The following is a 24368-nucleotide window of genomic DNA, read 5'->3' on the forward strand; positions in this document are numbered from 1 at the left end:
TATACGGTCTTATACCGTAGGCATGTAGTATGTTAGTAGATACAAACACACACACACACACTACATGATCCAGTTATTAATTTAGTTAGGCAACAAGGGTAGCAGACAAATAAGCTTGTAATTAATTTGTAATTGCAAGGAGGAATGTGCTTTTGAAGGAAGGAAGAAAATTATAAACAGAAGACAGAGAATGACAGTACACCGCCTGACATAATGTTAAAGGCAGTCAGGCAGGTGAAGTTGAAGAACAAATCAATCAGAAGTACAGCTAAGGATTTTGATGTAAGCCGCTGACATCTCTTTTGGCCTCATTTATGTGGAGCCATTTTCATACAATATTCGAAAGAAGACGTGGTTTAAGTGTGTGAAATGCAACAAATGGGCCCGCGATGCTTGCACCTCAGGCCAGGCAATTTATGTGTGCCAGAACTGTGACTCATGTCTGATTAGTCAGATACATATGTACGTCATACAAAAATGCACATTGTTGCATTAGTGTGTTTAAACACCACATCTGTTTTGTTAAGAAGTTACACATTTAAGCAAGTTATCTGCAGCATTACATTCAATTACCATAGATCTATTTGCACTCCAGAGAACGTTTGATTTCAAAGTTCAAAGAAAGACGTTGTCCCACTTAATGTGTGCTCTGCCAACATTTTTGCCACAATTCCCTAGGCTTGATTGTAGATTGATTTTACTTTTAGTTCTGGTTACAATTTGAAATTGAAATCAATATTCACAATTAAGTGTTCTAACTGTTTGATAATCCAGTGTGACAACTTACCCAATGCAGTGTGACAACCTACCTGCCGATGGGGCAAATTGTCACAAGTGCACACTCTCTATTCAACAGTCTACAGCTCCATAATGTGATAAGATATGAAGATGCAATGAATACAAAACTTCTGCCCTAGACTTCATTCTTTCATTTGGTTTGACATTTGTACCATTGTGATGTATGGTGCTCATTAAATATTAGATGGTGTGAAAAGTGTGACAACATACCCGCTCTCCCCTAATCGACACGCATGCATGCATTTATTTAAGAATCATCATTGACTCATTTAGAAAGGTCTTCACTTTTCACAAACTAGACCTGTTCTGAGGCTTCAGCAGTAAATACTGAGCATATAAAGTCTAGTTATAGCTATGTTGGTCCAGCCTATAAATAATCATTAACAACGTGTTTTGAAACTTGATACTATGGTGACCCAGCGTATTTACAGGCAGGTCTTTAAGAGCATGATCAAATCTAATTCTATACCTAAATTAAAGTCATTATCTCTATATTTTTATAGAGCGCATTAATAATAATAATAATGTCATCCTCATAATATTAATGTGTGTTTATGTGAAGGAAAGCTCTCCGTGTTGAACTGAAAAGAAAAGCACCACCTGTGGCGCCAGGTGAACACGTTTACAGAAATCTGGACGCTTTCTGAGCACACAATAAAACACATTTCAAATACCGAACAAACGCCAGTAAAACACGTGTTACTTACATTGAACTGCTAAAAAACACACTTTCCTCTCGGTTGTGTGCTCAGACGGCGTTCACTTGGAGTCATGGCTGGAGATGACTGTAGAAATGCTGGCTGTTGCTGATATAGGACAGCAGGGGCAGCTCCCATAATAAGCTCTCCTCTCGGCTTTAGCGACAGCTTGACTGGCGCTGACGAGCAGCCGGTACACGTGAGCTCAGGAAAACATGGATCTGCCTGCCTGCATCTCCATCCACCATCATGCATGCAGAAACACATATCTACATTCAGTCTGCCGTTACTTTGACTCATTTATATTTGTGGGTGTGTTTGTTATTGCCGTGTCGTGACCCACGAGAGGGGTGCGCACGATACAGCAGTAGCCTTATATGTGCACGCATGCAGAGAAAGTAGGTCAGTGTGTCAAAGTGTGCGTGTGTGTGAGAGAGAGATGTAGAAATGGCCATTAGTAATCACAGAGGGGCACAGCCTTCCACTCTTCCCTAGAATACTAATCTTTTGCCGATTAAATATCATAATGTATAAATGTTAAATCCAACGCCATAATTTGTAGAATCTTTATTGGTTACACAATGCTCTGACAAACTGAGCTATTATCTGAATACCTTAGGTTAGGCTTACACCATTTAAAAAGGGCTGCAGTTGGAAAAAAAAGTAATGGATTAACCTCTGGTGATATCTTTACAGAAGAAATCTGGATCCTCAGAGCTGGATTTCTGTTAATTACGAAGTAATTAAATTGAGGAAAAATATGATGGCCAGTGCTGTGTCTCAAATTTAAGTGTTAAATCACATGACAACTGGTCTTATCATTACTGTCACAGTTTGTTTTTTAGCCACACTCTCTTAACTTCCCAGACCTGCAATCCTCAACCTGTCCACCAGATGCCCTCAGACTTTCCCTCCTTTTCCCATCATCTGACTGCCACACCCAACTGCACACCTGTTCTCACCTGTTTCCCTGGGTCCACCGGCTCACCTGCCTGCCAACTGTCGACGTCTCCCAGCTCTGCACTCCAGCCACCAATGTCTGGTTCTGCACTCCAACCACTGATCTCCAGTCCTCTTCACCAGCCTCCTGATCGGATTCACCTTTGCCCAGGCCTCCGGAGCACTTCTATTTTCATCGCCACTCATCTGGACTCCTCCTAGGCCGTCCACCTGGGTTCTTCTTCTCTGCCCAGCCCTCAGGCCCGTCCAACTGAGGTATCTACAGTCCTTATGTCTGACCGACTGAGGTCTTCTGTACCACCCCTGTTCTTCAGTTCCCAGGCCACTTGCTCCTGAACCTGCCTGCCATACCTGTCTTTCGGTCTGCCTGCTTGTAAGTTCATATATGTTGCAATAAAACCTTGATCCTGCCTGTTCTGTTTGCGTTTGGGTCCAATCCCTGTTGTCTGTCATAAACCACCATGACAACTACAATGTTTTACATTTTTAGCTTATTTGAAAAATTAAATTGAGCAGTGTTGGCCATAATTTACACTTTTAAGATCAAAGTAAAAAAAACAAACAATTTATCAGATTATCTCTATAGCAATGATCTTGAATTAAGACAGCGAAGTTTATATCTTACTTTGTACTTTGACAGGCAAGATTGTTTACTGGTGCATCTTTATGTTTGCATTTCCTTTCCTGCTGCTTAGTAAAGCCAACAACAAACACTGTGCGTGACTATTGTTTGTGCTACTGTTTGCCTAGAGTTTTGTTGATGAAAGTGTTTGTGTTCATTAGATCTTGCACACTGTCTTGGAGCATGGCTGGAGGAGTAAAACGCATAGTAGCCCTGATGTTTTTGTGTGCTTTCTATTTTGCATACTTTTTCTGTGGCAAATGCTTCCCAAATAGTTTAGCATTTATTATGTAATGATAACTACAAAATTAAACTTCCAGTTACATTCTTAACAGACACTGTTGTAAGCACTGTTGAACAATATAAGGGTGATGAATGATCAGTGATGCATAAAGCTATTAGAGTTTGGCAAGTCATAATTGGGAATGTTTGTAGTCACTTACTTCATACTCCAGACAATGTCACTCATTCTAGTTTTATCTCTGCATTTGCATCTTTAGACCATTAAATGCATGCAACTGTGCCTCAAATAGTAGGCTAATGGAAACTAGGAGCTAAGTCATGTTGCTTTCAAACTTCATTATAATAACAATCTGCAATTCATCAAATTAATATTAACATTTTATAACAATAATTATAAAATTGTATTTATATAGCACTTTTTAAAACTAATTTTACACAGTGCGTCCTTCCCAAGGCAATAAAAGCAAGATAAATGAAGCAAAAGTAAAAACAATAAAACAGAGAAGCACAAAAAACAGTAAAAGAGTAAACAAAGAGATGAAAAAAAATGTACATATGTATATAAATATATAAATATACATTCATACACACAGGTGCTAACATATACAGTTGGCTATAAACATATATAGTAGGCCTACATATATTTATAGTAAAGTAGGCCCACACATAGCCTACTTCACCCAACATAAGCATATAAACATATGTGCAAATACAGACACATAGCCTACTTTACCACACATATGCTTAAAAACATATTTTCACATACAGACACATAGGCCTATAAAAAAATACGTTTTCAAAATACAAATGTTGACGATCTCGTCTCAAAAGCAAAACCTGATCCCTCTCTGGTCACAAAATTGTTCCCAGGTCAACCTTCTTTAGTTAACAAGTGAAACAGGTCATCTCCCACATTAAAAGAGGGACAGCTGTCAACAAGATCCTTCATCTCTCCAACTTTCATCACAACAGGACCTGCAGCCAACAACAGAAACGGAGGTTGCAATTTTGTTAGCAGGGCAAGTCACATGTAGGGTCAGCGAAAACTGGACGATGGCAAAACATACGTTTAGGGCCCGTGTCCACCAAAGCGTTTTTTCTGAGGCCAGCGTCTTTTTTCAATTCATTCCAATGGGAGCACCGCGTTTTTACTAGCTGGTAAAAACGCCAGGAGCTTGACGAGGCGCCGAGCGTCTTTACCGCGCTGAACGAAACGATGTGCCTACTCGCTGAGGTGTTTCCTCGCCCGCAAAATCTCATGAACCCACGTATGGAGAGTCTGTGCTCTCATGTTTCAGCCTTCTCTTCATGCAGAGCAAGGGCCAGAGCAAGTAGGCCTACGAACTTTGTTGTGACATTTTTACATTCACTAAAATTAAGTAGGCTCCCCTACTTGAAACACATCGCCTCCACGGAAATTATGTATCATAGCAACCACAGCGTCTCGAAAAAAAACAATGCGCCTCCAAAACGCACCCTAGCGCTCACAGCTAGGCGTTTCCAAATCAGAACAGCAGGTGGTGTTTTCAGCTGGCAAAAAACGCTTTGGTGGACACAGGTCCTTACCCCGTGTTTAAAGTGCCGCCCCCATGAGGACAACCAGTGTAATTTAATCAAACACAACATAGTATAAGAGCCTCAAGTTAGGCAGTCTGACCAGTGATGTATCTCATTTCACAGACTCATTGTGGTTCCTGGAGGAACAGGACGCATGAATGATGACAAAGGAACAATAACTGGCCCGGTGTTGAAAAGGAGGAAGTAAAATAAGGGACAAAGGAGTCAAGAAGGAGACGAATTAATATTATCTTATTTTGAAACACCCTGAATTTAGCCTTTCAGGCTCACACTTCGTGTCAGGCCGTCCTTTGTAAATCCATTGCCGTAAACCTACCAAAACCCATGACTAATCAGTAGTCTAATCTAATAAAGTCTCAACACAGTTCACACAAGAGATATAAGTGAATATTGTTTTAATCATAACAGCGGTACACTATATGGGAGAAAATCACAGTCTATTGAGTGAATACAGCCTGACAGGTATTATGCAGGGCCTATGGATTAGCCACGAGAGCTCCGCCCCTGACGCAGTGTGGAGACGTTAGTTACGTCGGCATGAGAGGCAGACATACAAGCAGCTTCAGAGAGCTGGGTTTTGTGATAACGGGGGAAGAAAACTATTACTTAAGCACTCTTCGCTGTTCCTTGCAGGCAGCACGATGCCACGACGTGTCAGTTTTGTTGCTTGTAACGTAGGGTGAAGAGAAGGAGCTTGCTAGTTAGCTAGCACAATTTAGCCACAGAGTCTGACAGCCAACGTCAGTAGCCTGCAACGTTAGCTAGTTAAGTACTTTCCTTTGAATAAGGTAAGAGTTGTGCAGTTGTTTTCATGCTAACACCAGCTCTGTATTAATAGACGGCACACTTTGTTTAAAAGGTTACGGAAAGATGTATGTTCTTGTTGGCACCTCAGTTGACTTTAAAGAGATTTGACTTTGTTTTGTGAGTTTAGCAACAGCGACAGCTAAGTTAACGTTAACTAACGTTACCTTATTTAGCTTAAGTTAGTCAAGCTAACGTTAGCTGATTTAACTAACTAACTGACTTAGCTAACGTTAAATTAAATTCAGTAGTATGAGCATCTCACTCACTCAGTCGTCACGAAAAGTCGCAAAACTAACGGCATACGTTAAATGTCATGAATACTTCATGTAGCTGGTTTTATTTGATGGGCAACTGCCTTTCCCTAAAGGAGCAAAAAACAGGTTTTTGTTGACAGTGTTAATATTGAATGAATTGCATTTGTCTTGTTTGTGATTCTCAGAAAGACAGGTTTTATTGCCATACCTAGTTTTCTGCCCGATAAGGTCATTCATTACGTATCTAAAATCTGAGAAGTGTTTGTCTCTGAGACCCATCAGTTTGTGATCAGAGGACTATCTTTACAATCAGAAGGGCTGTATTCCATATGACCAAGACTGAGAACTAAGATGACCTTGTATTGGTGTGGAAGGTTGTTTCCCAAAAACTCAAGAGAAGTTGATAATGGTCAAATTTCAGATAAACTTTGAGCTGCCAGCTGAATTGGCACCACCAGTCTTGAAGGACAGAAGTGTCACCTGGCTTTCTGTCAGCGTGTCAATGAAATGGAAGAGATTGTAGTTTTAATGGCATCATTTTCAAGCTTTAATCTGATGTTGCTTGATAACCACGTTACATTAGCCCATCCAAACAAGGAAACACAGAAATAATATCCTTCCATTGTGGTTTTACATATTGTTACATCTTGGACAATGAAGGTTTGCTTGTTTTTTGTAAAGTGAAGGTGCCAAAAGCCAAATGTAGAAATGTCACGTGTAGAATCAAGAATTGTCCGTTGTTTCCTCACAGCTTTCTTTAAATAATTAGTATTGTGAAGTGTTTTGCTGTCTCGTTTTGGCTTTCAAGCTTATAGTTGTAGTTACAGCTTATATTTTTGACACTTATTACACATGTTTAAAGGTCTCAGTCTGGTGGTGTTTATTTTCTCCAAGATCCTAACATAACAATTGGTGTGTGATGCTTTCCCTCTTTGCACTTGTTTTAAAGTAAAACACTTGCAGTGGTATGTTAGACAATAAATGTTGTCCTTATTGTGTCCTTTAGAATAAGCAATCATGACACAGAAAGTCAAGCTGTGTTCAGTCTCCCTTGGAGTGGAGGGTATGACTTGTGGGTCTTGTGTCCAGTCTATAGAGCAGCGCATCGGGTCTCTTCCTGGAGTGATACATATAAAGGTAAATGCAATCTTTACTAAGATATAAGAACACTTTTTACATTTAGTGTTGCTCAGCAATTATTTTCCACACTGAGGTGCAGTTGTTGAAATTAGCTGACTTACAATTTCTTGCAACTTCCGGTTTTAAAACAGAAATGTCTACCATGAATGTTGTTAAAATAGAGTATTAGAACCTTGTGGAAAATGCATTTATGTTAAGGTTGACTTAAGGTTCTTGCCCATTTAGAATCCCACAGTCTTTCTCCCTCAGGACTAGCTGGTCTGATTTACAACTAAGTAACATCAATGTCGACGTGAGAGAGCTAGATAACTGGCAATAGTTGTGGCCTGCTTTTTTGTTTATTGTGTGTTTACCCCTCAGGCTATGCTTAAATGAGAAGATAATGTAATAGTTTGTTCCCAATAGAGCTCTGCCCTTTGCAGGACTCTGACAGCAAATTGATATGCAGCCTGTACCCACAGGAAATGTCATTTGTGTATTAAGAGTATTTAGTTCCTGGTTCCTTTTAAGTTGATTTGTATAGACATGATCTGGGAGGAGTGAATTGATTTTTCTTAGTACAACATTGTCTCATTCCTTGCCCTCTCCCGTTTCTCATTCTTAGAAAAAAAGGAAAATCCAACAGGCAGGCACACTCATTTACTACTAAACCCCCACAGTTGTTTGTAACTTATGGCTCAGTCAAGTGATCCCTTCAGCGTGTCACATGCTTCCTTCTTTCTGAAGAGAAAGAGCTAAGGGTCATCATGCTGATGAAACATGCCGTGAGTTCAGTTTACCAAGGCCATGGACTCATCTTACCTCTTTTTATATATATATTGTGAAGTTGTTGAGATAACACAGATTCACTGTATGGCTGTAAAAATGTCATTAAACAGAAAGTTATTGAAATAAGCATTCTATCATAAATAATATACCGAATCCAGCACTTTACCAAATTCAAACAAACCTGTGTTAGTGCTTAACAGTGTTTTTTGGTTTACTAATGCACTTTCTGTGGTTTTATTAGAAAATTCTACACGTTGTTATTAATCTGAAGAAGGAACGCCACCTGTGAAGGCATCTCAGAATTATGAATTTCTTTCACATTTTATGAATATAATTTCTATTGTATTTATTTAATAACCCATAACTTGACTTTTATTTTGTAGGTTTCTTTAGAGCAGAAGAATGCCACTGTCATATTTGACCACAGCCAACACAGCCCAGAGTCTCTGTCTGAGGCCATCGAGGACATGGGCTTTGAATCAAGTCTTTCAGAGTCCAGTGCAGCCACACCCGTCTCTACAGATACCCAGCTTATACCCACCTCAGGCCTGACACATACAGCGCAACAGGAGGCTTTGGAGAAGCTATCTCAGATTCAAGGAGTTCTGGATGTCCGAGAGAGCCCGGGCCAGATGGGTCTCACTGTCACCTTTGTTCCCTCCCTGACTTCTTCGCAGCAGCTGAGTGAGAAGGTGACCAGCGTAATGCCTGTGGAGATGCCCACACCCAGCAGCCCAATGCAAAAAGACCCAACCATGTCCCCATCTCACACCACAGGAAGTGGGGTGACACTCCTGAAGTTGCGCATTGAAGGAATGACTTGTCACTCCTGCACGACCACTATTGAAGGAAAGATAGGAAAACTGAAAGGAATTGAAAAGCTCAAAGGTGACATAATTGACCTGTTAACAAGCTTCTAGTCACATATTATTTTACTGTCTGAGCTGGAAGTGGTGATGTAACACAGTCGCTGCATATCTTACAGATAGGTGTCATGCCACTGAGTATGTCAGGCTCTATATATGTTCACCACTGACAGATTGCTCAGTGGGGTTTGACCATGACTCATGAAATCCTTTCACTGGTATTGTTGTAAGCAGCGACATGTAGACAGACGGAATTATGTTTGCTGAGTACAGAATTGTCATTGTGCATTAACGGGTTGTAAATGCTGCCAGCTGTGTGCTGTATATTCTAGATGCATTGTTTCTTCATTTTCAAAGCACTAAAAAACTACTCATGACAGTTTCATAATAATATCTTTAATCTATAGAGCACTTTTTTAAAACTGAAGTTACAAAGTGCTTCACACAAGGCAGAAAATTTAAATAAATTAATTGATTTCAGTCACCTTATTAAAACAGAAATAAAAAGAGTAAGAATACTTCAATTATCACAGACAGAAAAATGTTTTACAAAACTATTTTAAAAATCGGGCAGGTCGTTTCAGAGCCTCAGAGCCTCAGAGCCTCAACTGCAAAGGCTGTACCCTCTAGTTTTAAGCCAGGCCTTTGGCACAGATAAAAGACATTTCCAGAGGATCTTAAACAAATTTTAACTGGATTTTAAATTTTGTATGCGTCATTGATCAGACATCTGCCGTCATCTTTTCATGCAAATTTCCTTCCTGTTCTAATGAATTATTTACTTTTAAGTTCTCTATGCTTTGTGTTTGTATATTTTTTTTTTTAACTTTGTCATGTCTTTATTCTCCTCAGTTGTTTTAGAGACTCAGGAAGCTACAATCGTGTACCTGCCTTACCTCATCACTGTCCAAACTATCATCGACCAGATTGCTGTGGCCGGCTTCAAGGCGTCTGTCAAGTCCAAGCCTCGCCCTCTGCAGCTGTCCCCCAGCGAAATCGAACGTTTTATTGACTCTCAAAAACCAACAGGTTCTACTGTGTCAGAGACATCAGAGGAGAAAGAAATCTTCATAGACACGACACTTGTTACGCTCAGGGTGAAAGGCATGCACTGCCGTTCATGTGTGGTCAATATCCAAGACAATATCTCTATGCTGCCTGGTGTCTCCTCTGTGGAGGTCTGTCTGGAGAAGGAGAAGGCCTCCATCTGCTATGATCCTCAAAAGGTCACAGTTAATCAGTTGCAGCAGGCAATTGAAGCGCTGCCTCCAGGAAACTTCAAGATTCAACCCTGGGACTCCTCTGGCCCTCTCAGTCCTGTATCCATATCTCCCACGCCTGCCTTAATATCACCTCGGTCTGCAGGAGCAAGTCAGGCCAACCCTGCTGCCTCACAGCCTTGTTTTACCCAGCCTCTGGCATCTGAAGTTAATATTCACATCGAGGGCATGACATGCAACTCCTGTGTCCAGACCATTGAAGGCATGATCTCCCAAAGGAAGGGGGTAATGTCAGCCCAGGTCTCTCTGGCTGATCACCAGGGGATCTTTGAGTATGATCCTCTCCTGACTTCACCAGAGGAGCTGAGGGAGGCCATAGAGGACATGGGCTTTGATGCCTTCCTACCTGGTGAGAGGATAGATGTTGTGGTGGTTGAGTCAGCTAATTTCTCAGATAGTGAAATGGCTAATGCAGTTTTATTCTGGTGTTTTGACTGGAGAATTGCCAAATTACAGAAGTTTAATGTTGCCTCTGGATGCTTCTCAGCCAGTAGGGGCACATGAGCTGTGAGGTTGAGACATCATAGCTAGCAAATTTTGCTTCCCTTTTAAAAATTACAATTTGTTCTCTACAGAGACAAATTCTCTGCTGCCTGCACCCAATCCCAGCCTCTCTAAATCTTCGAGTCTAGTACCTGTGAAAGATAAGGAGCTGGACATAGACCTGCACAAAGAAACCCCCCAGGGACGCAGCGGCGACGCATACTCTAAATGCTACATCCAGATCGGAGGGATGACCTGCGCTTCCTGTGTGGCAAACATTGAGCGAAACCTCAAGAATGAAACTGGTATAAAAGCACACAAATATTTAAGATTTATTTCTTTTAATTGTATCTCTTTAAATGGGAGCTAAAGAATTTTCTTTAATGTTGTGCAGGTATCTACTCGGTTTTGGTAGCACTAATGGCCAGTAAAGCAGAGGTGCGTTATAACCCTGAACTCATGGACCCTGTGAAGATAGCTGAGTGTGTGAAAGAGCTGGGCTTCACCGCCTCTGTGATGGAGAACTATGAAGGTTCAGATGGAAACCTAGAACTAGTGGTGAGTCAACGAAAGGTTGCATTGACATTATAATTGTGTTGTATTAAGACAACAAGATACATAATTTAGTTCCACAATTTGAAATCCATAAAATCAAAATTTCTATCACTAGTTGAGGCGACTGGAACACATGTGACCTCCCTTTCAGCAGATGAAATTGAAGTAATGAGATGGAAATAAATCCTCACTTCATACCCTCTTTAATATATTTTTCTCTATTTGACTGCTCCTTTTCAGCTCAGGGGAATGACGTGCGCCTCTTGTGTTCACAAAATCGAATCCAGCCTGATGAGAGAAAAGGGGATTATATATGCCTCTGTTGCCTTGGCAACCAACAAGGCACACATTAAGTACGACTCTGAAATTATTGGGCCGCGAGACATCATCAAGCTGATTGAGGTATGATTCCCGTCCCTGTCTCTTATTTATGCATTTGTTCAGTTATTTTTAGCAGGGTTTCTTTTTGCATGTTAACACCAACTGATAATCAAGCGAAGTGGAAAATAAAATTATTAATAAAATGGATAATAAAATTTAAAAATAATTTTCCATATATGAAGTGCTTAACCATGTGTTTGATCAGTAGTTACTGTTATTTGCAGAATCTGGGTTATGAAGCATCTTTGGTAAAGAGAGACCGCAGTGCCAGTCACCTGGACCACAGCAAAGAGATACGACAGTGAGTAGCACTTTGTTTTTGTACAGCAAGAACACACAAGACGTTTTTGCTTGTTTATCAATTTGAATCCATCTCTCCCAACTTTAACTTTGTTCATGTGGCAAGTGTGTTGTAGGATGTAGCTTGAATTGCTAATGAACCAAATGTTTTTTTTGTAATGATATCTCAACAATTCATCTTATTTTTTCATAGAAAACACTTCTGTTTCTAGGTTGCTGAAAATGCTTGTACAGAGGTGGAAACACCTCCGGCTTAACATAACTCGATGGATTCTGTTATTACAACACCCAGCTTCTCTAGAACTACAAACTACATATAGCTTGGACCATTAGTGCTAGGGAAAATATAAATTAAGCCTTGTTTTGGAGTTTTTAGAGAGCTTCATGTCAACATAGAGAACTCTAGTTGGGGGATAATGTTGATACAACATATGATACTGACATGATAATACTGTATGTGGGAATAAGATGGGAATGAAGGTCATAAGGGGCATGTTTATGATTGCATTTTTGTTATCTACTATTTATGTAATACTTTATATATAGGAATACTGGCTCAAATGTGTATACATATGACCCAGGATATGTTCAACATTATATACAGTATATGCAGTATTTTTGGGTCAGTGTTGCTTCTAGTGATGAAGAATCTCCATGTACATTTTCTTTGCCCCTCTGTAAGGAGAATAAAATCCTAGATCACACAATAAAATAAATAAAAATTCTAACACACAACTGTCTCCACTGTCTAAGGTGGAGGAAATCTTTCCTGGTGAGCTTGTTTTTCTGCGTGCCTGTGATGGGCATGATGACCTACATGATTATTATGGACCACCAGATGAGTGTTTCACATCAGCACAACACCACAGTGGAGGACCGCAACCAGTACCACTCCACCATGTTCCTGGAGAGACAGCTGCTTCCAGGCCTCTCCATTATGAACCTTCTCTCCTTCCTCTTTTGTGTGCCTGTACAGGTAATTCAGAGAGATTAGCTGCCCTTCCAGGAAACATGATATGGAAATTTCAACAAACACAAAAGAGGCACTCTTTCAGGAGAGAGGGAGAAATGTTTGTGGTTTAGTGAATACAAGCTTTTCTGTTTTTCCTCTCTTTAGTTTATCGGAGGTCGCTACTTCTACATTCAAGCCTACAAAGCACTCATACACCGATCTGCCAACATGGATGTACTAATAGTCCTGGCTACCACCATAGCCTTCACCTACTCAATGATTGTCCTAATAGTGGCCATGGTGGAGAAGGCAAAAGTCAACCCCATCACCTTCTTCGACACACCGCCCATGCTCTTTGTCTTCATCTCCCTGGGACGCTGGCTGGAACAGATAGCCAAGGTTGAGCTCATTATTGTTTATATCGATGACTTGTAATGTTTATTTGTGTATAACTTTTACCATAACACTTCTGCTGTCTACAAGAAGGGTCTTCAGAGGCTTCATTTTGTGCGCAGACTGAATACCTTTATTGTGGACAAAACTTTAATGACTCTATTTTATAAATCTTTTATTGAATCAGTTTTAACTTTTTATTGCATAACTTGGTATGGGAATCTTACAGTGCAAAGCAAAAATAAATTGTCTAACATTGTTAAGGTAGCCAGTAAAATAATTGGCACTCAACAGCTTTACTTGGCAGACATCTATAAAAGACAAGTTATACGTTAGGCTCGGGCTATCACAGCCAGCTCTGACCAACCTCTCTTGGAGGAACTTGTTCTTCTCCCCTCTGGGCGAAGATACAGATTCCCCAAAACAAAAACTAACAGATACAAATTTTCCTTTGCACCCACGGCAATTAATGCCCTAAATTTGCACTGAGCCTGAGCTGCTGCTCAGAAGCACCCTACAGTGTTGAGGCTACCATCTCAACTTTTTGAGGACTTTTAGATGAACAAAATTTTTTTATAAATGGTAACAGCTGTTCTTATCTTTGTTAATGTCTTGTTTTTTGTCTGTGTTTTAACCCTATTGCAAATCAGATTTCCCCTGGTGGGACAATAAAGATTGAATTGATGTTGAAATGCAGCACCTCAGTTAAATTTATTAGTCACTTGGAAATTGTTTTGTGTGCCGCCTTCTTTCATCCAGAGCAAGACATCTGAGGCTTTGTCCAAGCTGATGTCTCTACAAGCAACTGAGGCCACGGTGGTCACTCTGAGCAGTGACAAGTCTATTCTCAGGTACTCAGTGCTTACAAGAACCGTTCATATATTTAGTTGGTTTTAGCTTGCAACATATCAAATATTTGCAGTTGAAATGTGAGTAGAAGGGACTTTCCACAGTAAGAAGAGGACAAATATTTTTCTTGGTTAAAACTGGTCTTCAGATTTAATCTCATTTTGGACTTTACGTTTAAAAATAAAACTTTTCAAGTCTTTTTGATCTGGCACTCAGAAATCTTGCTTAATAAAATGACTTGCTTTATTGAACAATATAATTACAACAATAGTGTAGTAATAGTAACAGTCTAGCATTGTATTTGCAGTTTATTGTGTACAACATTTACATTAGTTTGAAATCCATGTGTGTTCCAGTGAGGAGCAGGTCGATGTGGAGCTGGTGCAGAGGGGTGATGTGGTGAAAGTTGTTCCTGGAGGGAAGTTTCCAGTAGATGGGAGGGTCATCGAGGGACACTCCATGGCCGACGAGTCTCTCATCACAGGTTGGTGACAGTGAGTAAAGGACCATGTATCTATTGGTATGGATTAGGGGCTCGATATCAGTATTGGTGGCATTTATATGCTAAAAGCCAACGCACGAGATCTGATTTGCACACACTCCTGCTTCTGCTGTCAATTTGCAATGAACTGAATAAATGTACACTGACACATTTGCAGATCTAAAGAGAGGATGTGATAATCTGAAAATGTTACTAGCAAACCACAAATTGATGTAAATTGATTACATCAATTAATACTCAAAATATACTCTTTGTTCAATAATTTCAATAATGTTTATCATTGCATTCCACATTAGATTCTTCATGGTTAAAATGTACAGTTTTAAGTGTCCTGTATTGGGCTGTCTACTGTTGCAATATTAAGACCGTTAACCCCAACAGTTATTAGCCTCAATATGAGTCGTTGGTTCTGCCACAACACCAGTATCTTCTGTTTTCTGCTGCCTGGGACTGTTTTTTTTTTCTGACCAGTGGCTTTGCGGCTGCAGGTGAGGCCATGCCAGTGACTAAGAAGCTTGGAAGCTCTGTGATCGCGGGCTCCATTAACCAGAATGGCTCTCTGCTCATCAGTGCAACACATGTTGGCATGGACACCACGCTGTCTCAGATTGTCAAACTAGTGGAGGAGGCTCAGACTTCAAAGGTGAATTATTTGGTTTAAGATCTGCACTGTTTCTTCCTGTTTTGGTGGTAATTGCGCAGGTGTTTAATTTCTGTCATTTAATTTTTAGGCTCCCATCCAGCAGTATGCGGATAAGATCAGTGGCTACTTTGTACCCTTTATTGTTGCCGTATCTGTCCTTACGCTGTTCGCCTGGATCGCCATTGGGTTTTTAGACTTCTCTCTAGTGGAAAAGTACTTTCCTGTGAGTCTTCTTTTCAATCTCGCTATCTGACTGTATCAAGCTCCTCAGTATAGTATCAGGAAATTCATTCCTCTAATTAAAATAATTATTATATTTTATCATTATATATAATTAATGTCTAAGTATCACTGCATCAAATATTTTTACCATATTATTTAATTTTAAAAGGGATTGTAATTCATATAAAAGAAAAGCTAACAACTTTTATTACCCATTTGCAGGGTTACGACAAGAGCATTTCCAGGGTCGAGGCAGTGATCCGGTTCGCCTTCCAGGCCTCCATCACAGTATTATGCATCGCCTGTCCCTGTTCCCTTGGCTTGGCAACCCCGACAGCTGTCATGGTTGGCACAGGGGTTGGAGCCCAAAATGGCATCCTAATAAAGGGAGGAGAGCCACTTGAGATGGCACATAAGGTGCGTTAATGATGATATTCTGACACCCCTATGTAGTCAGCCAATGATGTAACCTGTGAATTTAAACACGTTGCTTCTGGTTTCCTGGGTTACAGTACCACAATAATGTAGATATAACTGTGATTAATAACGTAAAAACACTTTAAATTCAGCCTGATGGTATTTCTTTTTTTATTCTTATTGTATCTCGTTTTATGACCAGGTCCAGTCGGTGGTGTTTGATAAGACTGGAACCATCACATATGGTGCCCCGAAGGTTATCCAAGTCAAGATCGTTGTGGAAGGGAACAAGATGCCTCGTTCACGACTGCTGGCCATCGTGGGTACAGCTGAAAACAACAGTGAACACCCTCTGGGAGCAGCTGTCACCAAATATTGCAAACAGGTTGGTCTACCTCACATTTAACCCCCACATGGCCTCCAACAAATCCTTGTCTCAGATCACCAGTCCACCATTTTATCTCCATTGACATCCATTACTATCTGTGTGCAGGAGCTTGGCACAGAGGCTCTGGGCACATGCACAGACTTTCAGGCAGTGCCCGGCTGTGGCATCCGATGTCAGGTCAGCAACACAGAGACCCTGCTGAGAGAGGGGGACAGCGACAGTGAGGATAACAACCAGCGCAACAATGTACTCGTGCAGATCAGTGACCCTCGGATGTCCACCAGCTCCCATCCACTCATCATGGACCCACAGCCACTAAGTATGTTGGGAAACGCAGTCGCAGTAAATGTCATTCACTTTTATGTTTCCTTTGCTGTTGTCTAACCCAAGTAATCCCTCTGTGTGTAGGCCTTGCCCAGACATCCACCTATGTTGTCCTGATTGGCAATAGAGAGTGGATGAGGCGAAACTGCCTGCAGATCAGACCAGATATAGACGATGCTATGATGGAGCATGAGCGCAGAGGACGCACTGCTGTCCTGGTAGCTGTAAACAGTGAGTTTAACATGAAATCTAGTCTGTTTGCCATCATTTCCTTACTGACTGATGAGGGTTTTGTTCTTGCTTAAAACTTAGGTAGAGAAAATACTTACGTAGTCTTATTTTCATTTGTGCGTAGATCTGCTGTGTGCGATGATAGCCATAGCGGACACAGTGAAACCAGAGGCTGAGCTGGCAGTACGCACTCTGACCAACATGGGTCTGGAAGTTGTGCTGATGACCGGAGACAACAGCAAGACGGCACGAGCCATTGCTGCTCAGGTACGGACAGGGTTTGGATATAGAGCTGGGTGAAATGACCAGATATGAAACGAAAATTTACATCATGATTATTGTGGCCAAAGTGATCACGGTTATCAGTATTATCGCGGTAGTGGTAAAATGTGCTGAAAATGTTCAAAAAGCTCTGATTCACACACTCAAACCATTTCACCAAATTTTAAATTGAAATGACACAAATAAAATTAGCAACTTTCTGTTTGCATGAACAGAACATGTAAACATGAAAACCACATCAAAGAAAGAAAGTATGACCCCATGCACAATTGACATAAATACAAATGAGTTTTAAGCAGACAGTGATACTAACTGCAATTACCCCATGCACAATTTTACATCAATATAGAGGAGTCTTGTAGGAGTCGGCAGTATTTCTCCTGTTGAAAGAGTTTTATAACCAATTAGACCACTGCCAGATTTTTAACAAGATATGTTGGTTGTAGGGATGGGTATCAAGTAGAGATACCTTTTAAGGTATCGACCGAAACAGCCCAGTATCGAGTAGTATCGAAACGTCAAACCAGTACCTCATTCGATCCTTTTTGTAAACGGATCACGGCAAAAAATTATTATTTGTATGAAATTGCTTACAGCCAAACACGCTAGCAACACACTGAAAGAAAGAGAAGAGCACTGCTCCTTTTTTTTCCCCTTATGTGTCTGCACCCGGTTGTAAGTCCATGCAAGATTTTAGCAGCCCCTTCAGCTGTGGTCTCAGGCATGTTCATCACTGTTGCAAGTTCATCACCACAAGCTTTGCTTTCCATTGGTTTCATCTTCTCGAATCATTTAACACTGCTCTGTACAATAGCAAGGTATTGAATGAAGTACTCTAGGGTTGAACGATTTATCTAATTAGGGCCCGAGCACAAACCGTGCGAGGTCCCTATTGAAATTGTAAAGATTTTTATTTATTTATTTATTTTTTTCTGCAAAGTAAGCTCAATTTTGGGGGCCTAAACATACTCAAACTCACCAAACTTTGCACACATGTCAGAAGTGGTGAAAAATTTTGTATTTTATGGGTGTCGCGCATGGGCGTGGCAAAATGACTCGGGATTTAGTCGGATCGACTTCAAATTTCTGATGTGCCTTCTAAAGGCATTGACGATGAAAAGTTGTGCTATTTGTGAGTTTCCGTCAATGGGGTGTGTCCGTGGCGTGGCGTCAAAGATCAACTCTTCGCCATGACACAGGAAGTTGCTGTAACTTCAGTGTACATGCTCACATCTGAACAAAACTTCACGTGCTTGATAACTCCCACCCCGAAGACATCTACACGCCAATACTGCTTTATATTCATAGCGCCAAGTGCTATGTAGCACCACAAAGGGGACACAGCAAGTGACGTAAAACACCTTCATGCAGCGTCCGAAGCGCGTAGCAAATTCACAGCCGCACCTGCAGAGCTCCAGAATATGCAACGCGGCCGCCTCACACCCGGACGCGCTACAAGTGCTCGGGCCTGCTCAATGCTGCTTGCAGCTTTAATTGAGATTTTTTTTTTTACTAATATTGCGATTTAATATGCGATTCATTTTTAAGCTCTTTACCTTCTGTATTATTCAAAACGGACAAGCAGCGGACATCATTATGACCAACACAATATTGAACATACACTGTTTCTTTCTTGTAGGTCAAGCCTGTGTTATGATGGAATTAGGTGATGCATGTGTTGCATCAAATTATAATAATATGAGAAAGACAATTAGAGAGTCAAGTCATGGCATTAAATAATATGATACACCAGTGTATTAAACAGTAAGTGCTCAATACAAAGAGTCTATCTCTCATCAAAAACCCCCTTTTCTATGTCCCAGTAAACAAACTCAGAAAAACTCAGTCTGAGGTTCAATTCAAAACAAAGTGACGCCTCTCATGTTTAATAGACAAGCTTAGTAATTCTCTGACAACACCGGAGTTCCTCCACTCCTCTCCCGCAGCCTGCGCTGTAACAAGGCTGTAACACGGGACAGACTGGGCCTCTTTCGGACTTGTGAGTTTGGTTTGAAAGGCCGTGTTTGAAACAGGTATTTCCTGAGCTTACTGGTGGCTGTGTGTGTGACACAGGCGCCGATCGCCACAATACGCTTACCTTACTACACACGTCTTTCTGTTGTTCAACCACCACTAGGGCTGAAAAAATCGATTAATAAAATGCATTGCACAAATTCTTTGCATCAGTGCTTTGTTTAATCCATATAACTATACAGCACAGTGTTTCGCAGGGACATTTATTACTGTGGCACATCGCGCTTACGCTGTGAACACGACGTGATTATAATGGAGCTGTTGCAAAGTGGAGGAAGAGAGAGAAAATAGCGAGGGACAAAGGAGAAAGTGTCCAAAGCATGGGATTAGTTCAAGCTAAAGGAAACAACAACTCTGTAATGTTACCATAAAACGAAACTTATGTTGCCTCGGCAACAGCACAATGGCACCTGATCAGAAAGCCCCGGTGTTCTGCCAGCGGACCACAGACAAGGTAACAGTAACGTAACTTTAGCATTTAACTGAAATCATGATTGATTGTTGAGTTGAAGGGGCGTTTGTTGTTCTCCTTTTTGGGCCGTGAGTTGTGACCTCACAGTCATGAGTTAACTCATGCCGCTGCCGCCAAGCAATAGTACTTCTTAAACGAGGAAATAATCTATAGAAGCTTTGAGTATTAAAATCATCGTTAGCTACAGCCCTAAGTCCACCAATTTACCCGTGGGTGGCAGGTGCTACTTTCATTCCCTGTGTGAGACTAAAGTTTCTGTAGTGTCAGCCTCTGTCAAGCTTAAGGCCATTGTCAAGTTAAGGTACAGCGTAACGTGTACAGACTGCTTTAGTATCGCATGTCATGTGACAAGAGAGTAATTGCAGCCTTTGCAATTAGAAAATCTGACTTTAACATATTACGATAATATCGCAAATGCAATTAATCGTTCAGCCCTAAAGTACTCTATTGGTATCAGTATCACTTTAAGGGTACCGATTATGGTACTGGTATCGTAAAATTTCTAACCAACCCTAGTCAGTTGGGTGACTAAACTACGTAATGTGTGTAATGAGCAAATAGTCTGCAGGCACATGACGCGTACAGCAGCAGAACCAACGTGTAGTGTTTTTAGAAGAGTAAGTAACACTGAGCATCAGTTTACAAGATGCGCCTGTGTCTGGGAGACATGATGCTGGACAGTAGCCTGTTTACCATGATTTGGCGCGGTAATCGAACTCTGTTATGATAATTCAAATTTGTGACAGTCATACTAACCGTCTGGAATTCTACTGTTTCATCCCTACATATGACTAAGGTCAGTTTTTTGTTGAATATTTTTGATTCAGTTTCTACATATTGTATTAAGTGAAAATCTGTGCTTTCATACAAACATACATCGGTTTGAGAAGAAAGCCTTAGTGATATAATACTAAAATGTTGCCTTTTAAAAAACAAAAAAGGTAACACATTATTATAACTGTAACCAAATTATTATGCAGTAAAAAAACTTTTAGTATTACTCAGAAATATATAAATATATCTTTTTTAGCCATATCGCCCAGGTCTACTATTCTGTATTGTGGCTTGTGTGTTTCTGAGCCAGTCAGTCTCTCTGCCTCTCCCGCAGGTGGGCATCAGGAAGGTGTTTGCTGAGGTGCTGCCCTCCCACAAGGTGGCAAAGGTGGAACAGCTGCAGCAGGCAGGAAAGAGAGTAGCCATGGTGGGTGACGGTGTCAACGACTCACCCGCTCTGGCCATGGCTGACGTGGGCATCGCCATTGGAACTGGGACAGATGTGGCCATAGAGGCAGCAGATGTGGTGTTGATCAGGGTGAGAATTTGAGCTGAGGATTTTTTTTAAAGTCTGTCATGATTTTATGTCTCTGGTCTACAGATCAGCTGTTTCATAAAATGAAAATGTCAATTTTTTATCACTAAGCACAATTTATCTGATATTTCTGCCCTTTCAATGACCCTCTTTGCCTCGTCTACAGAATGACCTCCTGGATGTGGTGGCCAGCATTGACCTCTCTAAGAAGACCGTCAAGAGGATCAGGATTAACTTTGTATTTGCTCTCATCTACAACCTGGTTGGCATTCCTATCGCTGCTGGTAGGTGACTGCAAAAGATGACAAGATTTATTTAAATTATGACACTGACTGTGATCATTGCAGTAATATGAGGTGTGTCTGTCCGCAGGTGTATTCCTTCCCGTTGGTCTGGTGTTACAGCCATGGATGGGCTCTGCTGCGATGGCGCTGTCATCAGTCTCTGTGGTTTTGTCCTCTCTTCTACTCAAATGGTAATGAGATATTAAATGTTTTGTTGAGGCCTTTTTATCTGTGCTTTTTTTCTCCTTTGAGTATATTACTCTAAAACCAATTTTCCAATAACCTTCAGTATTCATCTCTCTTTCTCCCTGTGCCTTTTATTAGTTACACTAAGCCCAGTGCTGAGAAGTTGGAGGCCAGACTGGGTAACTGCAGGCGGCAAGGCAGCCTGTCCGACGTCAGCGTTCACATCGGCATGGGCGAGATGCGTCGTCCTTCCCCCAGACTCAGCCTGTTGGACCGCTTTGTCAACTACAGCCGTGCCTCCATCAACTCCCTGCGCTCTGACAAGCACTCACTCAACAGCTTGGCACTCAGTGAGCCCGACAAACACTCACTGCTGGTGGGGGAGGCGCTGTGTGAGGAGGAACTGTGCTGAATCCGTACAGCTCACACGGGCCAGCGACCATTTTCAGAGTTGAAGTAGAAAGTAGCTACGTGTGTTCGAGGCTAGGCCATGCTAAGCTGAAAGGGTTACATTCAATAACAGCCTATCCTTCTGCTGTAGGTGCCTCGGGGCAGCACTGCTGACTTGAAAAAAAGCTTACATGCCCCTTGTTTTCTTTCAACCAGCTGATCACATGCACTTCAGAGCACATTGGGGTGGTTTTCCTCTCTTACAGTTGCAGACTTTTGTTGAGGTCACTGCCCTCGGGCACACTCTTTGAGCAACCCTTTCATCCTGTGACACTCTCTCTGTGCAGAAGCATGAAGCATCTAAAGCGCCTTGAAGCAGGTGTCCACATCTAGGAAGCAGAGTGATGAGCAGCTCTGCCACTGTGCTTGTTTGCCAGTACAATCTTTAACATCTATCCAAAGAAATTTTAACAGTGGTGGCTCTTGTAAGAGTAGACACTACAGTTGTATTTTAACTAATGTTCCTTATATGGAAAATTATAACACTGTTGTATAATTATATATTGTATTTATATTACCTTTATTTATCTTTTTTTCATTATATATCGTGAAAATTGAAGCTGTTGAATCCAAATGCCAATTTTTAATTTTTAGTCTCTTTAAATGTGTAATTACTGAGTAAGGTAGGGCATAAAACTCGGCAATCAAAAGAAGTATTGCAACTCGCTACAAACAGATTTTTGTGCAGAATGCTAACGGAGTGAGTTGTAAAGGTCAATGTTTCCCAAGTGCCAATCAAAATGCCACCTTGGCAAAGTACAACACATTCCAAAGATAGCACTGTACAGAGGTGACCTTGGACTTCAAGTGCGCAAAGTGTGAACAGAGATAAGGTCAATGACTCAGAGACCTGAAGAAGGTTGACTGTGAATGTTGACGCCAACTATAGAGGACTCTTTTTTTCGTTAGTTGTGTCGACCCCTCTTTATCTTTGGTTTATCATAAAAGATGTCTGTCCGTGAATGCGAAGGTGTTTTGCTGTTAAACAGAAGTTGTTACATGGATGAGATGTTCTTGCATTACTTCATTTGCTTGTTGCAAAAGGAAGGTTTTGTGTTGTGAAGCAGTATGTTATGAAGAGGCCAAATTGTAATGGCTTTTGTGTTCTTTCACACTAGGCAAGATGTTACTGTTTCTAAGAATTACTTTCAGTGATAGAATGTTAAATTCTCTGCTTTTTCCATATGATTCACACTTCAAACCCAGGAGGAGCCGTAAATACAGCAGGATCAGCTCACTAAACACAGCTGTGTCCCAGCAGTTACACCAAACAAGTCACTGGGAGACGGATGACGAATTTAGCAGATTGTTTCATAAAGATCACGTGTAAAATTGAGGTCAACTAGTAAATTTTGCAATTGATTTTTCTCGTTAAATTATTAAAGATTTTATTTGCATTACTATCTGCTGTATCAAATCAGGAGATAACCATTACAGTCCAGCTATTCCTTGCTTTTGTGTCTTAACCTCGCTAGTATTTCTCACTGATTATGAAAGAGCCATCAGTTTGTCCTCCCGCTGTCTCATGATGCATTATGTTCTGTAGCAGTCGCAGCTTGCTGAGTGCAGTTATGCCAATCTGTTGTTTTTGTGCATTGCTTTGTAAAGACGTCCACAGGGCTTCATGTCTGTGTGCAGTCAAGTTAAGCAAGTCCATGTATGCTGTTTTTCATAGTTCTTGTGAACATTATGTGCCTTGGAATAAAACACCTTTCTAATGTCACTCGGCTGTGTCCAGTTTAAACCAGAAGATGGTGCTGTGGAGCCACCAGCTGCACCTAATCATGAGCAGATGCAAGATTTCATCAACTTTATTTCATCCAGTTAGTCTTAACATCACATCACCCCAGTGTACTTCAAAAACAGGCAAATACTATTTTAGTCATTCTTTTTAAAAAATATTCATTGTAATGAATGCAAAGTGTAAATGACTTATTCCTATTGAGTCAGTTTGTATCACTTTGGCTGTAGTGGCATTTGATTTGGTAGATTGAAGCTTGTGAACATTATACTTTATTAGGGAGTTAATTTAAAATTTTTGAACACAGATGAAGTAGTCATTAGAGGTTAAGGGAATAATAATCAGAAATAATGTCTACCAAAGGGCAACTTTAGTATTAATCACCTTTTCTTACACCCTCACTGATTGAAGGATGTACTGAAACACTTTGTGGTCAGGAAACTGAACAGGTTTAACAAGTTTTAAAAATGTGCAGCATTTGAAATCTGTCACAATATTGTGCTTTTCTGGACTAACACACTGCAAACGGCTGTAATTGGAAAATGCTACATTCAGTTACCTTTTAACACTATAATAACAAACTTCACTTCAAATCAGCTAGGGAACAGCTCCAACATATCTCTCTGGAAACAGACGATCAAAAATAAAGTTACTTATACAGCAATATATGTAAGTAGATTTACAGCATATTAAACATTAAACACCTTACAGAAATTACACCATGATGAGCAAAAGATGCAATGAAATCAAATCAACCTTCACAAGCGTGAGTTGTGATGCATTTGAATTTGAAATGTAAACATTAATAGGACCAAATGAGTCAAACACACACCGGATGCTTGATCTTTTTTTAAAGTTTCAAAAATGATTTGATAAATACTGCTTGTGAGTCCATCTTGTTAACCCTCATCCCCGTTTTTTGAAATGTTCAATGGTACATCTGGCATGTCGTGCTG

At 40.7% G+C, this 24368-nt stretch overlaps 2 protein-coding genes across 3 annotated transcripts in view; one reads left to right on the plus strand and one right to left on the minus strand.

The window, feature by feature from the left end:
* The window catches only part of fbxl3l (F-box and leucine-rich repeat protein 3, like), a 10353-nt gene extending 8744 nt beyond the window's left edge, over window positions 1-1609 (minus strand). The window contains exon 1 of the mRNA XM_046029701.1: window positions 1506-1609. The gene's annotated coding sequence lies outside the window, so the exon portion shown is untranslated. The remainder of the gene's footprint in view (window positions 1-1505) is intronic.
* A 3801-nt stretch (window positions 1610-5410) lies between these two features.
* Window positions 5411-23394, plus strand: atp7a (ATPase copper transporting alpha). Of its 2 annotated transcripts, XM_046030062.1 has the most exons (23): window positions 5411-5687; window positions 6967-7097; window positions 8252-8756; window positions 9587-10363; window positions 10590-10802; window positions 10892-11055; window positions 11293-11454; window positions 11658-11734; window positions 12487-12709; window positions 12851-13084; window positions 13838-13929; window positions 14284-14411; window positions 14918-15072; window positions 15161-15295; window positions 15517-15711; window positions 15914-16096; window positions 16205-16418; window positions 16508-16654; window positions 16779-16921; window positions 20551-20754; window positions 20918-21035; window positions 21124-21226; window positions 21360-23394. In XM_046030062.1, exons 2-23 carry the CDS (start codon window positions 6978-6980, stop codon window positions 21631-21633), a joined length of 4566 nt encoding a protein of 1521 aa, XP_045886018.1. In that variant the 5' UTR covers window positions 5411-5687; window positions 6967-6977; the 3' UTR covers window positions 21634-23394. The 2 variants fall into 2 exon arrangements, with proteins under 2 accessions (XP_045886018.1, XP_045886019.1); XM_046030063.1 differs by lacking the exon at window positions 6967-7097 and having other exon boundaries at window positions 5412-5687.
* Window positions 23395-24368: the final 974 nt, after the last annotated feature.

This window comes from Micropterus dolomieu, linkage group LG19 (assembly GCF_021292245.1).
Source record: "Micropterus dolomieu isolate WLL.071019.BEF.003 ecotype Adirondacks linkage group LG19, ASM2129224v1, whole genome shotgun sequence".
Classification (NCBI taxonomy): Eukaryota; Metazoa; Chordata; class Actinopteri; order Centrarchiformes; family Centrarchidae; genus Micropterus; species Micropterus dolomieu.

Bases quoted from the DNA above. Each gene is read 5' to 3' on its own strand.
- atp7a (XM_046030062.1), top strand. From the start codon at position 6,978: ATGACACAGAAAGTCAAGCTGTGTTCAGTCTCCCTTGGAGTGGAGGGT. The intron at 8,757-9,586 runs GTGACATAATTG...TATTCTCCTCAG, and splicing joins AGGAATTGAAAAGCTCAAAG to TTGTTTTAGAGACTCAGGAA. The intron at 20,755-20,917 runs GTGAGAATTTGA...CCTCGTCTACAG, and splicing joins CAGATGTGGTGTTGATCAGG to AATGACCTCCTGGATGTGGT.